Source organism: Pogona vitticeps, chromosome 1 (assembly GCF_051106095.1).
Source record: "Pogona vitticeps strain Pit_001003342236 chromosome 1, PviZW2.1, whole genome shotgun sequence".
In the NCBI taxonomy this organism is placed as follows: Eukaryota; Metazoa; Chordata; class Lepidosauria; order Squamata; family Agamidae; genus Pogona; species Pogona vitticeps.
The window spans coordinates 250792906-250807530 of NC_135783.1; the positions used below are offsets into that span (position 1 = coordinate 250792906).

A 14625-nucleotide genomic window follows, 5' to 3' on the forward strand; every position below is an offset into this window, starting at 1 on the left:
CTAACTTCCCCAGTTTCTTCACCATGGGCCATTAAGACAGTTTTCCATGTTTTCCTTGAGGAATTTCTGACTGTTTTTACTACCGGTAATCCCAAAAGTTTTTAGGCAAGTGTTAATCCAGCTGTGTGGCATGTTAACGTTTATTTTTCATCTTTTTGCATTCTTCATTATTATTTTATCAGTAAGTAGTTGATCTTTTGTGCCTCTTGACTTTTTAAAGTTCCCTTTCTGTTCAGTTGGATATAGAGAATTTTCAGCTGAGTAATTATATATTGATCTTGCAAGTACTCCTGTGAGGAGCTTGAACATTGTTGGAAGGCATGTAATTGGTGAATACTTACTAGGTTCATTGCCCTTTTTGATAATGTTTTATTATCAGAAATGTGCAACCTGTTGTCATCCAGTGTTCAGTTGTAGAATTTTGAAGTGGTAAATTGCCCTTGGCCAGAGCCCGCCGCCCCTGCGCGCTGAGCCAGTGGTGTGCTTGCTCGCCCGCCACCCCCCCGTTTCCCCTATTCTTCTTCTTCTTCTTCTTCTTCTTCTTCTTCTTCTTCTTCTTCTTCTTCTTCTTCTTCTTCTTCTTCTTCTTCTTCTTCTTCTTCTTCTTCTTCTTCTTCCTCCTCCTCCTCCTGCCGCTCCCCTCAGCCTCTTGCCCTCTTCTTCACCCTCCCACTGCTGAGCCAGTGCACTTGCTCGCCCGCCACCCCTCCGTTTCCCCTCCTCCTCCTCCTCCTGCCTCTGCCAGGCTCTTCCTGTTGGGGGGGGTCGTCTTATACGGCCGGTCGCCTTGTAGGCCAGCAAATACGGTAAATGCTTTAACCAAAATCTATGCAGCTCATCTGGTCCAGGTGCACTCCAATTTTTCACAGTCTTTACTTGCCTCTTAATAATTTCAGTTTGTTTGTTTGTTTGTTTGTTTGTTTGTTTATTTATTTATTTATTTATTTATTTATTCATTCATTCATTCATTCATTCATTCACACGCACACATTTTTAGCCACACCATTATCAATGGTCTCTGAGCAGCGTACATCAATATTAAAACTTTAGAACCACATTTAAAACCTTAAAATAATACCCAATATTATAAAAATACCCAATATTAAAACAGTCAATTTATTGTTAATAAATCCTGCTGCTCATATGGCCAGGTAAAGGATACTATTTAATTAAAATGCTAGCTAAATAGAAAGGTCTTTGCCTGGCACGGAAAAGCCAAAAGTGTTGGAGCCAGGCAGCTCTCTATAGGGAGGGTGTTCCGAAGTTGGGGGGCAACAGCCGAAAAGATCTTATTTCAACATGCCAACTCCTTCACCTCTTTCAGGGATGGTACCTTCAGAAGGGCCTCCTTGCCTGATCTTATATGGGCAGGTTCGTATGGAAGAAGGCAGTCCTTTAGGCCAGTGGTTCTTAACCTTTGTTACTTGGATGCTTTTGAACTGCAACTCCCAGAAACCCCAGTCAGGACAGCTCGTGGTGAAGGCTTCTGGGAGTTGCAGTCCAAAACTCCTGAGTAACCCAAGGTTAAGAACCAGTGCTTTAGGTAACCAGATCTTAAGTTGTTTAGGGCTTTATATGTCAGAGTAAACACTTTGAATTGGGTCTGGGCAGCAACCGGCAGCTAGTGTAAATTTTTCAGAACCACCATGATATGAGTCTGCGCGGCGTCACCATTTACCAGCCGCATAGCCCAGTTCTGTGCTAGTTACAGTCCCCGGACCACCTTCAAAGGCTGCCCCACGTATAGCGCATTGCAGTAGTCCAGTCTGGTTGTTACCAGTGCATGTGTGACTGTTGCCAGGTTCCTCTCATCCAGGTAAAGGCAAAATTGATATATTCTTTGCAGCTGTAAGAAGGTACCCCTGGACACTGAGTCCACCTGGGCTTCCAAGGTGAGACCTGGGTCAAGGAGCACCCCCAAGCTGCAGACCTTGTCCTTTAGGGGGAGTGCAACCCTGTATAGAGCAGGGAATGGCCCTTTAACATATCTGGCAGAGCATCTACCAGCAGCACTTCCGATTTGTCTGGACTAAGCCTCAGTTTATTGACCTCCATCCAGTCCATTATGGAGTCCAGCTACAAGTTCAGAACGGTGACTGCCACATGTGGATTGGTAGAGAATGAGAGGTGGAGCTGGGTGTCATCCACATATTGCTGACTCCTCAGCCCAAATCTCCTGACGACCTACTGTTCCCCAGCACCACCTTCTGGACCCAATCAACCAGGTAGGAGCAGAACCATCGTAAAATGGTGCCTCCCATTTCCCTCCTAGCCAATCTGCCCAGAAGGACCCCATGGTCGATGGTATCAAAAGCCGCTGAGAGGTCCAGGAGAATCAACAGGGATGCATTACCCCTGTCTCTCTCTTGGCAAAGGTCATCAAACAGGGTGATCAAGGCAGTCTCCGTTCCATAACCCAGCCTGAAACCCAATTGAAATGGATCTAGATAATCCTTTTCCTCCAGGAGAGCCTGGATATCATTCTTACAATATCATCCATTTGTTTTCCTTGAGTTTCTTTACAAATGTCTTTAATCCATGAGGTGTTTTTGATATGTCTGGTTGGGCTTTCCCAAATTTCTTTCCAAAATTTTAGAGCATCATCTTTACATGGGCTTAATTTCTTTTGCTCTGTATTTTCTCCTAGTGATGTATAAAATAACAGTTGGTTATTTCAAAATTGCATGTTTTATTTATATTGTTTCAAGTGTCCATCATATCCTTCAAATTTCTTTGCTGTAGCTGTTACCCCCTGTTTTAATTCTTTCATGGTTTCAATATTTGTTTTCCTTTCTAGGTTATATATTTTGCATAGTCTGGCTTTTACTTTTTTATTTTTAAGTTTTGAATTTTTCAAGTGTTTTAAGTTGCTAATGTTTACACGTAATTTATTTTTCTTTCCAGCTGAATTTTCCATCTTGGGGTGCCATGAGTTTTCTTTTTTTCTTTTCTTTTCTTTTCTTTTTCTTTTTTTCTTTTCTTTTCTTTTCTTTTTCTTTTTTTCTTTTCTTTTCTTTTCTTTTTCTTTTTTTCTTTTCTTTTCTTTTCTTTTTCTTTTTTCTTTTTTTTCTTTTTTCTTTTTGCAGCTTGTAACCAAGTTCCATGGTTATTATGGTAGCTGTGATATACATGAGCTGGTTTGTTTCCTTTAGTATGTTGGTTGGGATTGTTCTAATGACGACATTTGCATCATTTGGTAGATCTTTTACTGGTTTACTTTGTGTGTGTTTAGTCGTTTAGTCATGTCCGACTCTTCGTGACCCCATGGACCAGAGCACGCCAGGCCCTCCTGTCTTCTACTGCCTCCCGGAGTTGTGTCAGGTTCATGTTGGTTGCTTCGCAGACACTGTCCAGCCATCTCATCCTCGGTCGTCCCCTTCTCCTCTTGCCATCACACCTTCCTAACATCAAGGTTTTTTCCAAGGACTCTTTTCTTCTCATGAGATGGCCAAAGTACTGGAGCCTCAGCTTCAGGATCTGTCCTTCCAGTGAGCACGCAGGGTTGATTTCCTTTAGAACTGATAGGTTTGTTCTCCTTGCAGTCCAGGGGATTCTCAAGAGCCTCCTCCAGCACCACAATTCAAAGGCATCAATTCTTCGGCGGTCTGCTTTCTTTATGGTCCAGCTCTCACTTCCATACATCACGACAGGAAAAACCATAGCTTTGACTATTCGGACTTTTGTTGGCAAGGTGATGTCTCTGCTTTTCAAGATGCTGTCAAGATTTGTCATCGCTTTCCTCCCAAGAAGAAGGCGTCGTTTAATTTCAGGGCTGCTGTCTCCATCTCCGGTGATCATGGATCCCAGGAAGATAAAATTTGACACTGCCTCCATATCTTCTCCTTCTATTTCCCAGGAGGTGATGAGACCAGTGGCCATGATCTTAGTTTTTTTGATGTTGAGTTTCAGACCGTTTTTTGCACTCTCCTCTTTCACTCTCATTACAAGGTTCTTTAATTCCTCCTTACTTTCTGCCATCAGAGTGGTATCATCTGCATATCGGAGGTTGTTGATATTTCTTCTGGCAATCTTAATTCCGGCTTGGGTTTCTTCCAGTCCAGCCTTCCGCATAATGTATTCTGCATATAAGTTAAATAAGCAGGGGGACAGTATACAGCCTTGCCGTACTCCTTTCCCAATTTTGAACCACTCAGTTGTTCCATGACCAGTTCTGACTGTTGCTTCCTGTCCCACATATAGGTTTCTCAGGAGACAGATAAAGTGGTCAGGCACTCCCATTTCTTTAAGAACTTGCCATAGTTTGCTGTGGTCCACACAGTCAAAGGCTTTCGCATAGTCAATGAAGCAGAAGTAGATATTTTTCTGGAACTCTCTGGCTTTCTCCATAATCCAGCGCAAGTTAGCAATTTGGTCTCGAGTTCCTCTGCCTCTTCGGAATCCAGCTTGTACTTCTGGGAGTTCTCGGTCCACATACTGCTGAAGCCTACCTTGGAGGATTTTGAGCATAACCTTGCTAGCGTGTGAAATGAGTGCAATTGTACAGTAGTTGGAGCATTCTTTGGCACTGCCTTTCTTTGGGATTGGGATGTAGACTGATCTTTTCCAATCCTCTGGCCACTGTTGAGTTTTCCAAACTTGCTGGCATATTGAATGTAGCACCTTAACAGCATCATCTTTCAAGATTTTAAATAGTTCAACTGGAATGCCATCACCTCCACTGGCCTTGTTGTTAGCCAGGCTTTCTAAGGCCCACTTGACTTCGCTCTCCAGGATGTCTGGCTCAAGGTCAGCAACTACATTGTCTGGGTTGTCCGGGATATCCAAATCTTTCTGATATAATTCCTCTGTGTATTCTTGCCACCTCTTCTTGACGTCTTCTGCTTCTGTTAGGTCCCTCCCATTTTTGTCTTTTATCATGTTCATCTTTGCGCAAAATGTTCCTCTAATATCTCCAATTTTCCTGAACAGATCTCTGGTCTTTCCTTTTCTTTTATCTTCCTCTATTTCTTTGCACTGTTCATTTAAGAAGGCCCTCTTGTCTCTCCTTGCTATTCTTTGGAAGTCTGCATTCAATTTTCTGTAACTTTCCCTATCTCCCTTGCATTTTGCTTCCCTTCTCCTCTCTGCTATTTCTAAGGCCTTGTTGGACAGCCACTTTGCTTTCTTGCATTTCCTTTTCTTTGGGATGGTTTTCGTTGCTGCCTCCTGGACAATGTTACGAGCCTCTATCCAAAGTTCTTCAGGCACTCTGTCCACCAAATCTAGTTCCTTAAATCTGTTCTTTACTTCCACTGTGTATTCATAAGGGATTTGGTTTAGATTATACCTGAGTGGCCCAGTGGTTTTTCCTACTCTCTTCAGTCTAAGCTTGAATTTTGCTATGAGAAGCTGATGATCAGAACCGCAGTCAGCTCCAGGTCTTGTTTTTGCTGACTGTATAGAGCTTCTCCATCTTTGGCTGCAGAGAATATAATCAATCTGATTTCGATATTGCCCATCTGGTGATTTCCATGTATAGAGTCGCCTCTTGTGTTGTTGGAAAAGAGTGTTTGTGATGACCAGCTTATTCTCTTGACAAAACTCTATTAGCCTTTGTCCTGCTTCGTTCTGAACTCCAAGGCCAAACTTCCCTGTTGTTCCTTTTATCTCTTGGCTCCCTACTTTAGCATTCCAGTCCCCTAGAATGAGAAGAACATCTTTCTTTGGTGTCAGTTCTAGAAGGTGTTGTAAATCTTCATAGAATTGTTCAATTTCAGTCTCCTCAGCAATGCTGGTTGGTGCATAAACTTGGATTATTGTGATGTTGAATGGTCTGCCTTGGATTCGTATTGACATCATTCTATCATTTTTGAGATTGTATCCCATTACAGCTTTTCCCACTCTTTTGTTGACTATGAGGGCTACTCCATTCCTTCTACGGGATTCTTGCCCACAGTAGTAGATATGATAATCATCTGAGCTGAATTTGCCCATTCCTGTCCATTTTAGTTCACTGATGCCCAGGATGTCGATGTTTATTCTTGCCATCTCCTGTTTGACCACCTCCAGCTTCCCAAGGTTCATAGATCTTACATTCCAGGTTCCTATGCAGTATTTTTCTTTACAGCATTGGACTTTCCTTTCACTTCCAGGCACGTCCACAGCTGAGCGTCCTTTCGGCTTTGGCCCAACCACTTCATTAGCTCTGGAGCTACTTGTACTTGTCCTCCACTCTTCCCCAGTAGCATGTTGGACGCTTTCCGACCTGAGGGGCCCATCTTCCAGCGTCATATCTTTTAGCCTTTTGTTTCTGATCATGGGGCGTTCTTGGCAAAGATACTGGAGTGGCTTGCCATTTCCTACTCCAGGTGGATTGCGTTTAGTCGGAACTCTCCACTATGTCCTGTCCGTTTTGGGTGTCCCTGCACGGCATAGCCCATAGCTTCTCTGAGTTACTCAAGCCCCTTCGCCACGACAAGGCAGCAATCCATGAAGCCGACTCTAGAGAAGGGCTTTTCAGCTCCTTCCACAGAAGCCGGGCCCTGGGGGTTTACTTTGTAACTGGCGCAAATTGAGGAGCCTTTGTCTTTCTGTGTTCTGACTAATATGGGTTACTATTGTTCTCCTCAGTGATGTTTGCCGTTCTGTCAACTCATAATTTCTGGGTTGTTTCGTAAGTTCTTCCTCTATTGATACATTTTCTTCCACTATTGCGTCTACCTCTACCCTCCATTTGCCTTCTATATTATGGTTATTGTTCTGTGTTGATTTTGCCCCCTTTTCTAGTTCTTGCAGTTCCAGTTCTGAAAACACTTTACTCTGGGTGATAAGCCTTCCCTGGTCCATCAGTTGCTGTTCATTTATGTATTTCCTTGGGTGTTTCCTTTTACAAATTTCTATCATTCTTTTTTGAAAAGCAGGGACTGTTGGGTTTGCCTCATAATAGCACTTCATAATTTCTTAGTTTTTGGTAGGAGTCCAAGTTTTGCATTTACGTTGTTCCAGTAGCTTTGCAGCAGCCTGTCCTGGTTCCTCAGCAGTGTTTGCTGAGCACTGTAGCCCATTTGTTACCAGATGTACAGGGGCTATAGCATCTGACACGGTCCTTGTTGGCCCAGGTAACAACCGATCCAGTATGGATTTATGTTTATTCCCACTCGTCATAATTGATGTTTGGTGGGCACAGTTGGTCGGGCTTCTCGACTGAGACCTGTCTGGCTTGGGAGACCCTTCAACATAGCTCTCAACCTCACTGAACCACACAAGCCCCTCCAGCCATGGAGGGGTTGTTGTTGTTTTTATTATTAAACAAATTTACAATGATGAGAAAGGTTGGGGCATTAAAATTATTAATTGGATTTCAGTACAACAGAAATGAACCAGCAGAAAGTGATAGTAAATCTTGTTTTTCCCCTTTCTGAAAAGATAGACTCCTTTTGCTTCTTGTTGTCCCAGTGAGCTGTCATTTGTGATAAAACATAAGGCTGCATCAGAAGAAAATATTCTGTTTTGGAAAGCAATTTCCTTTTCAGCAGGAGCAGAGTTGGGTTCTTGATGCCTGAGGCAACGTTTTTAATAAAATCTCCCCATAGTTCGCCTCTCATTCTCCACTAGCTTGCTTCTAGTATTTTACAGGGAAATCCATCTGCCCTTCTTTAAAGTGTGAGTTCCCTATAAATTAGTTCTCTTCTTTCATCTGTTCTTTCTACTACTTTTCGGCTATGATCAAACAAAGCCTTACTGTTACTTCCTGCCCCTTTTAACAATCTACCAATCTATATAAAGTGTTGTCATTCACACTGCCTTACATATGCCAAAGTCTTTTAGAGTAACATTCTAAGCAAGCAAAGCAGGACTGTTTTCTCAGGAGTACTCAGGAAGAGTGTGGTGTCTGAATCAACTCTTAATCTGGATGGTACCATTTCAAATCAGCAGCTGGGTTGTGGGATTTTTAGCCACTACAATTCTATCTTTCTTTATTCATACCAGAATGTTGCACAATTAAAAATTATGGATATACATGAAATATAAAGTTCAAACAAATTTAAAATGTCAAAATGATTAGACTGTTTTTGACCTGAAGCAGACTACTTCAATAGTGTTATATCAATCATTTACTAGATCTTCTTTAATACATGTACTGGGACAAAAATTGCATACACGTAAATACTGCATTGCTTGAAGTTCTCCATTGATAGAAAATTTGTCCTGTATCCAAGTAGCCCCATTTTACTTGATTAGTTGTTGAACCTATTTCACTTCACTTCAAAGTTTATTAAGTGTCTTCCAAATGGTCCTTGGTAAGCTGATTGTGGTCAAACAGGAGATGGCAAGAATAAACATCGACATCCTGGGCGTCAGTAAACTAAAATGAATGGGAATGGGTGAATTCAATTCAGATGATTATCATATCTATTATTGTGGGCAAGAATCCCATAGAAGAAATGGAGTAGCCCTCATAGTCAACAAAAGAGTGGGAAAAGCTGTATTGGAATACAATCTCAAAAATGATAGAATGATTTCAATATGAATCCAAGGCAGACCTTTCAATATCACAATAATCCAAGTTTATGCACCAACCACCAATGCTGAAGAGGCTGAAACTGACCAATTCTGTGAAGACTTGCAACACTTTTAAAAACTGAAACCAAAGAAAGATGTTCTTCTCATTCTAGGGGATTGGAATGCTAAAGTAAGGAGTCAAGAGATAAAAGGAACAACAGGTAAGTTTGGCCTTATGAAGCAGGGCAAAGGATAATAGAGTTTTGTCAAGAGAACAAGCTGGTCATCACAAACACTCTTTTCCAACAACACAATAGGCGGCTCTACACATGGAAATCACCAGACGGGCAGTACCGAAATCAGATTGATTATGTTCTCTGCAGACAAAGATGGAGAAGCTCTATACAGTCAGCAAAAACAAGACCTGGAGCTGACTGTGGCTCTGATCATCAGCTTCTCATAGCAAAATTCAAGCTTAAACTGAAGAAAGTAGGAAAAACCACTGGTATAATCTAACCAAATCCCTTATGAATACACAGTGGAAGTGAAGAACAGATTTAAGGAACTAGATTTGGTGGACAGAGCGCCTGAAGAACTTTGGATAGAGGCTCGTAACATTGTACAGGAGGCAGCAACAAAAACCATCCCAAAGAAAAGGAAATGCAAGAAAGCAAAGTGGCTGTCCAAGGAGGCCTTAGCAGAGAAGAGAAGGGAAACAAAATGCAAGGGAGATAGGGAAAGTTACAGAAAACTGAATGCAGACTTCCAAAGAATAGCAAGGAGAGACAAGAGGGCCTTCTTAAATGAACAGTGCAAAGACATAGAAGAAAATAATAGAAAAGGAAAAACCAGAAAATTTTCTGTTCAGGAAAATTGGAGATATTAGAGGAACGTTTTGTGCAAAGATGGACATGATAAAGGATAAAAATGGTAGGGACCTCACAGAAGCAGAAGACATCAAGAAGAGGTGACAAGAATACATAGAAGAATTATACCAGAAAGATCTGGCTGTCCCGGACAACCCAGATAGTGTGTCTGTTGACCTTGAGCCAGACATCCTGGAGAGTGAAGTCAAGTGGGCCTTAGAAAGCATGGTTAAAAACTGATTGGTTCAAAATTGGGAAAGGAGTACGACAAGGCTGTATATTGTCTCCCTGCTTCTTTAACTTTTATGCAGAATACATCATGCGAAAGGCTGGACTGAATGAATCCCAAACTGGAATTAAGATTGCTGGAAGAAATATCAATAACCTCAGATATGCAGATGATACCACTCTGATGGCAGAAAGTGAGGGGGAATTAAAGAACCTCTTAATGAGGCTGAAAGAGGAGAGTGCAAAAAATGGTCTGAAGCTCAACATCAAAAAAACTAAGATCATGGCCGCTGGTCCCATCACCTCCTGGCAAATAGAAGAGGAAGATATGGAGGCAGTGACAGAGTTTACTTTCTTGAGCTCCATGATCTCTGCAGATAGTGACAGCAGCCTCGAAATTAAAAGACGCCTGCTTCTTGGGATGAAAGTGATGACAAACCAAGACAACATCTTAAAAAGCAGAGACATCACCTTGTGGAAAAGGTCCACATAGTCAAAGCTATGGTTTTTCCAGTAGTGATGTATGGAAGAGAGAGCTGGACTATAAAAAAGGCCAACCGCCGAAGAATTTGAATTGTGGTGCTGGGGGAGACTCTTGAGAGTCCCCTGGACTGCAAGGAGAACAAACCTATCTGTTCTAAAGGAAATCAACACTGAGTGCTCACTGGAAGGACAGATCCTGAAGCTGAGGCTTCAATACTTTGGCCATCTCATGAGAAGAGAAGACTCCCTGGAAAAGCCCCTGATGTTGGGAAAGTTTGTAGGCATGAGGAGAAGGGGTCAACAGAGGACGAGATGGTTGGACAGTATCATCAAAGCTACCAATATGAATTTGACTGAACTCTAGGAGGCAGTGGAAGACAGGAAGGCCTGGTGTGCTCTGGTTCATGGAGTCACGAAGAGTCGGACACAACTTAACTGCTAAACAACAAGATGGTCCAGCCGGAATCTTGTCCTGAAGGGGGACATTCTTTGGCATTCATCCAGTTGGTAAGGTGTGTTTTTGTTCACCATAGATTTAGCCTAGTCCATCTGATTTAATATTTAGAGCTTGAGAAATGTGCAGCAAACTTTTCTTCAATTTTAGCTATCATCCAGGGCATTGATATCCATGACGTGGATGAATTTTGTGCTGTATTATCTTCTTTTGCTCATTATTTGCTAGTACTTCTCAACATACTTCTAGAGGGGCAATGCCAGCCAAATAATAGACTTTTTTCAACAGGGGTAGGTTCCAGGCAGCCAGTAATAATCCTGCATGATTCATTAAGAGCTACCTCCACTTGTTTGGCATGTGCTGATTTATACCGTATGGCACTATCATATTCTGCCTTGGAATAGCACAGGGATAAAGCTGCTGTTCTTATTGTTTGTGGTGTGCACCCCAGTCTGACCCAGTCAGTTTTCTAAGTATGGTTTATCTCTGGCAGTAAGTTTCTGTTTGGTGTTTCAACAAAGTTTTTGTAGGTCAGGATTTGATCTAGGTTTGGTTTCAGGTGGTTGTTTTTATAATTGAAAGGAAGATCTTCTAATTCAGAGTTTAGCTTGTGCTTGAAGACGTCAAAGGTTCCCCCCTGGACTGTCAAGGGAAGATGATCAGCATAGATGAAACTACTAGAGTACGAGAATGTCGGTTAATCATTTAGGAAAGTGTTACAATGTAACAGTGCCAGGATGCTATCCTGTGAGAGACCATTCCTTTGATTTCTCCAGCGTGCACCTTCCTTGAAATTCAACATAGAATTGAATTACATTGTTTGACCTCAATATCATTCAGTTCTTACCCCCTTTTCCATTGCTTTTGAAATTATTTACCAGCATTGGCAGAATCGGTTGTAGGTTAGGACTGGGTCCATTTCCTTTCCCTTTGACCAGTTTATGTATGGGTTTCGCTATATTTCTTTTTTGCGTGGGTTGTCCTTCCAGTGACACAGTATTCCTGTGTGCCCAAGCAATCAGAATTGCAAATGAAGCCCATGTTTAGCTGCAGTGACCAACTACAGAACAGCACAAACTGATTTGCAAAATACAGAGATAAGAAAAGCTCCTTCTAGGACAAAACGGTTCTTGTTGCTTCTAAATGCAGAGCTGAATGTTTCCCATAGCTTCACCCTTAAATAAGGCTCAGCATATTGCAAAGCTCTTATATGGCATAGAAGGTGGCAGAGCTGGGACACCTATAGCTGGGTGGTGTTTTAATGGTGTCCTGTTTATCCAGGTTTGTTAAAATGGCTCAGGTTTTAGTACCAACGTAGATTAGTAGTTCCTAAATTATTGTGGCCATGATTAAAAACAATGTTAATATTTACATGAATTTTCATTTTCTCACTCAATTTTCTGCGTGTACAATCTAGGAGGGTCTCTTGGAAGTAAATTGCTGATGGATGAAGAACTGTATATCAGATGGCTGCAGATTGCGACTTTCCTCCCAGTGATGTCTTTTGGTGTTCCACCATGGATCTGCTGTGCTGGCTGGGTAGGTGTACCTTTAAGCCTTACTTTTACTTGTGCATTTTGAAAGCATTTTCACTATGCTTTCTGCATACTTGCAGATGAATAAGCAAATGCTTCATTTTCTCCCACTATTTGTTTCATTTGCGTCTTTAGTATAACAAGCAGTTTATGCCTTTGATATATTTTCAGAGATTTCTCTCTCTCCCCTACTTTTCAGTACTCTTATCCTCAGTTTTTGCTTGTACTTCTCTCTCCATCATCTCCTTTTGGATCATACACCACCATCAAGACTAAAGAAAATTTGTTATATGTCTTCTCAAACAATAACTTCCACCTTTCTTTGCTTGCATGTTCCTTTTCACAGTACTAACAATTTCCTCGAAGACTAGTGGTTGTGGGCACACAGGAAGTAAAACCAGTGTTGTGCCTTCTTCATGTTATTCTATTCTACTTTCAGTCATTTATTCTTGTTTCTCTTATCCAGTGCTTAGTATTACTAAAACTGCTATTTACTGATTTATTATTTCCTTCTTCCCACTGTTTCCTCACAATAACTTTGGAAAAGAATGGCCATCCAACATGCTTTTGGGAACAGGAATTCTCATCTCCCACTCCAGCTTCCACATTTACTAGTTCTTCTCTTGAGGCACTATCCACCCCCTAACTCAACAGTTTCTTTTTCTGAGCTAGCTGGGGTAATCTCTGGTATTGGTGTTAGACTACCCTAGACAACCCCAGTTCTTGGGGGGGGGGGTTCTTCAATATTCACAGTGAGGTTTTTTGAGGTAGACTTGGTGATCTAAAGTTAGAGAATATAGGTAGGGCTGGACAGATCACCATCTGATTGATTTTAGATTGGCGGGTAGTGTGAACCTATGCAGGGATGGTGGACTGATTAAGATAGACTGCCCTAGGCTCCTGGTGGATTCTAAATGGTTTCCTGAATGCACTTAGGACATTTCCTACTTCATTCATTGCTGATAAGGCTGAATAGGGATGTGAATTTTATGGCTCTTTCTCTCAGAGAGAGAGAAAAAAACTTTTTCCCCTTACAGTGAGACTTTTCTGTGCAAGATTCCACCCCCTCCCACCAATACCAAGAAATCTTAAAAGAACTCTTGCAGTCATGAGCTTCATGGTTGTTCTCTCTCTCTCTCTCTCTCTCTCTCTCTCACTCACTCACTCACTCACTCACTCACTCACTGTTTACCACCCCATTAGTGCAATGCACTATGCTGAGTGGTTAACAACAAGTAAACAGATACATAACAGCAAATGTATAAAAACAAAGGTACCAATGGTACAAAGACACATTATCTCTATGAGAGAAAAGACAGAGGTGTGACATTAGGCCAGGAAAGCCTCCCTGAAAAGCAGTGTTTTAAGCTGCCTTCTAAACATTAGCAGGGAGGGGACTCGGCACAGCTCCACCAGGTGCTGGTTCCACAGAGTTGGTGCCACTGCAAAGAAGGCCCAACTCTTCATAGAAGACTTCTGGGCCTCCCTCCCAGTAGCAACATGGAGGAGCATTGCCTGGGAGGATATGTTGGATTGGGCAGATGACATTGTTGCCACTCCAACAAGTAGTGTGGTCTCAAACCATTTAACAAATGCTAAATTGAAAAGGCCAGTGGAGGTGATGGCATTCCAGTTGAACTATTTAAAATCTTGAAAGATGATGCTGTTAAGGTGCTACATTCAATATGCCAGCAAGTTTGGAAAACTCAACAGTGGCCAGAGGATTGGAAAAGATCAGTCTACATCCCAATCCCAAAGAAAGGCAGTGCCAAAGAATGCTCTAACTACCGTACAATTGCACTCATTTCACACGCTAGCAAGGTTATGCTCAAAATCCTGCAAGGTAGGCTTCAGCAGTATGTGGACCGAGAACTCCCAGAAGTACAAGCTGGATTCCGAAGAGGCAGAGGAACTCGAGACCAAATTGCTAACTTGCGCTGGATTATGGAGAAAGCCAGAGAATTCCAGAAAAATATCTACTTCTGCTTCATTGATTATGCGAAAGCCTTTGACTGTGTGGACCACAGCAAACTATGGCAAGTTCTTAAAGAAATGGGAGTGCCTGACCACTTTATCTGTCTCCTGAGAAACCTATATGTGGGACAGGAGGCAACAGTTAGAACTGGTCATGGAACAACTGAGTGGTTCAAAATTGGGAAAGGAGTACGGCAAGGCTGTATATTGTCCCCCAGCTTATTTAACTTATATGCGGAATACATCATGCGGAAGGCTGGACTGGAAGAAACCCAAGCCGGAATTAAGATTGCCGGAAGAAATATCAACAACCTCCGATATGCAGATGATACCACTCTGATGGCAGAAAGTGAGGAGGAATTAAAGAACCTTGTAATGAGAGTGAAAGAGGAGAGTGCAAAAAACGGTCTGAAACTCAACATCAAAAAAACTAAGATCATGGCCACTGGTCCCATCACCTCCTGGGAAATAGAAGGGGAAGATATGGAGGCAGTGTCAAATTTTATCTTCCTGGGCTCCATGATCACTGCAGGTGGAGACAGCAGCCCTGAAATTAAAAGACGCCTGCTTCTTGGGAGGAAAGCGATGACAAATCTTGACAGCATCTTGAAAAGCAGAGACTTCACCTTGCCAACAAAAGTCC

General features: G+C 42.1%; 1 protein-coding gene and 1 long non-coding RNA gene across 2 annotated transcripts in view; one reads left to right on the top strand and one right to left on the bottom strand.

Annotated features, from left to right (window-relative positions):
- The window catches only part of LOC144586038 (uncharacterized), a 208650-nt gene that overhangs the window by 75476 nt on the left and 118549 nt on the right, over positions 1–14625 (bottom strand). The gene's annotated exons all lie outside the window — the stretch shown is intronic.
- Positions 1–14625, top strand: part of LOC110074193 (SITS-binding protein) — a 56577-nt gene that overhangs the window by 25507 nt on the left and 16445 nt on the right. The window contains exon 8 of the mRNA XM_072985576.2: positions 11891–12012. Within this exon, the coding sequence (XP_072841677.2) occupies positions 11891–12012 (122 nt within the window). The remainder of the gene's footprint in view (positions 1–11890; positions 12013–14625) is intronic.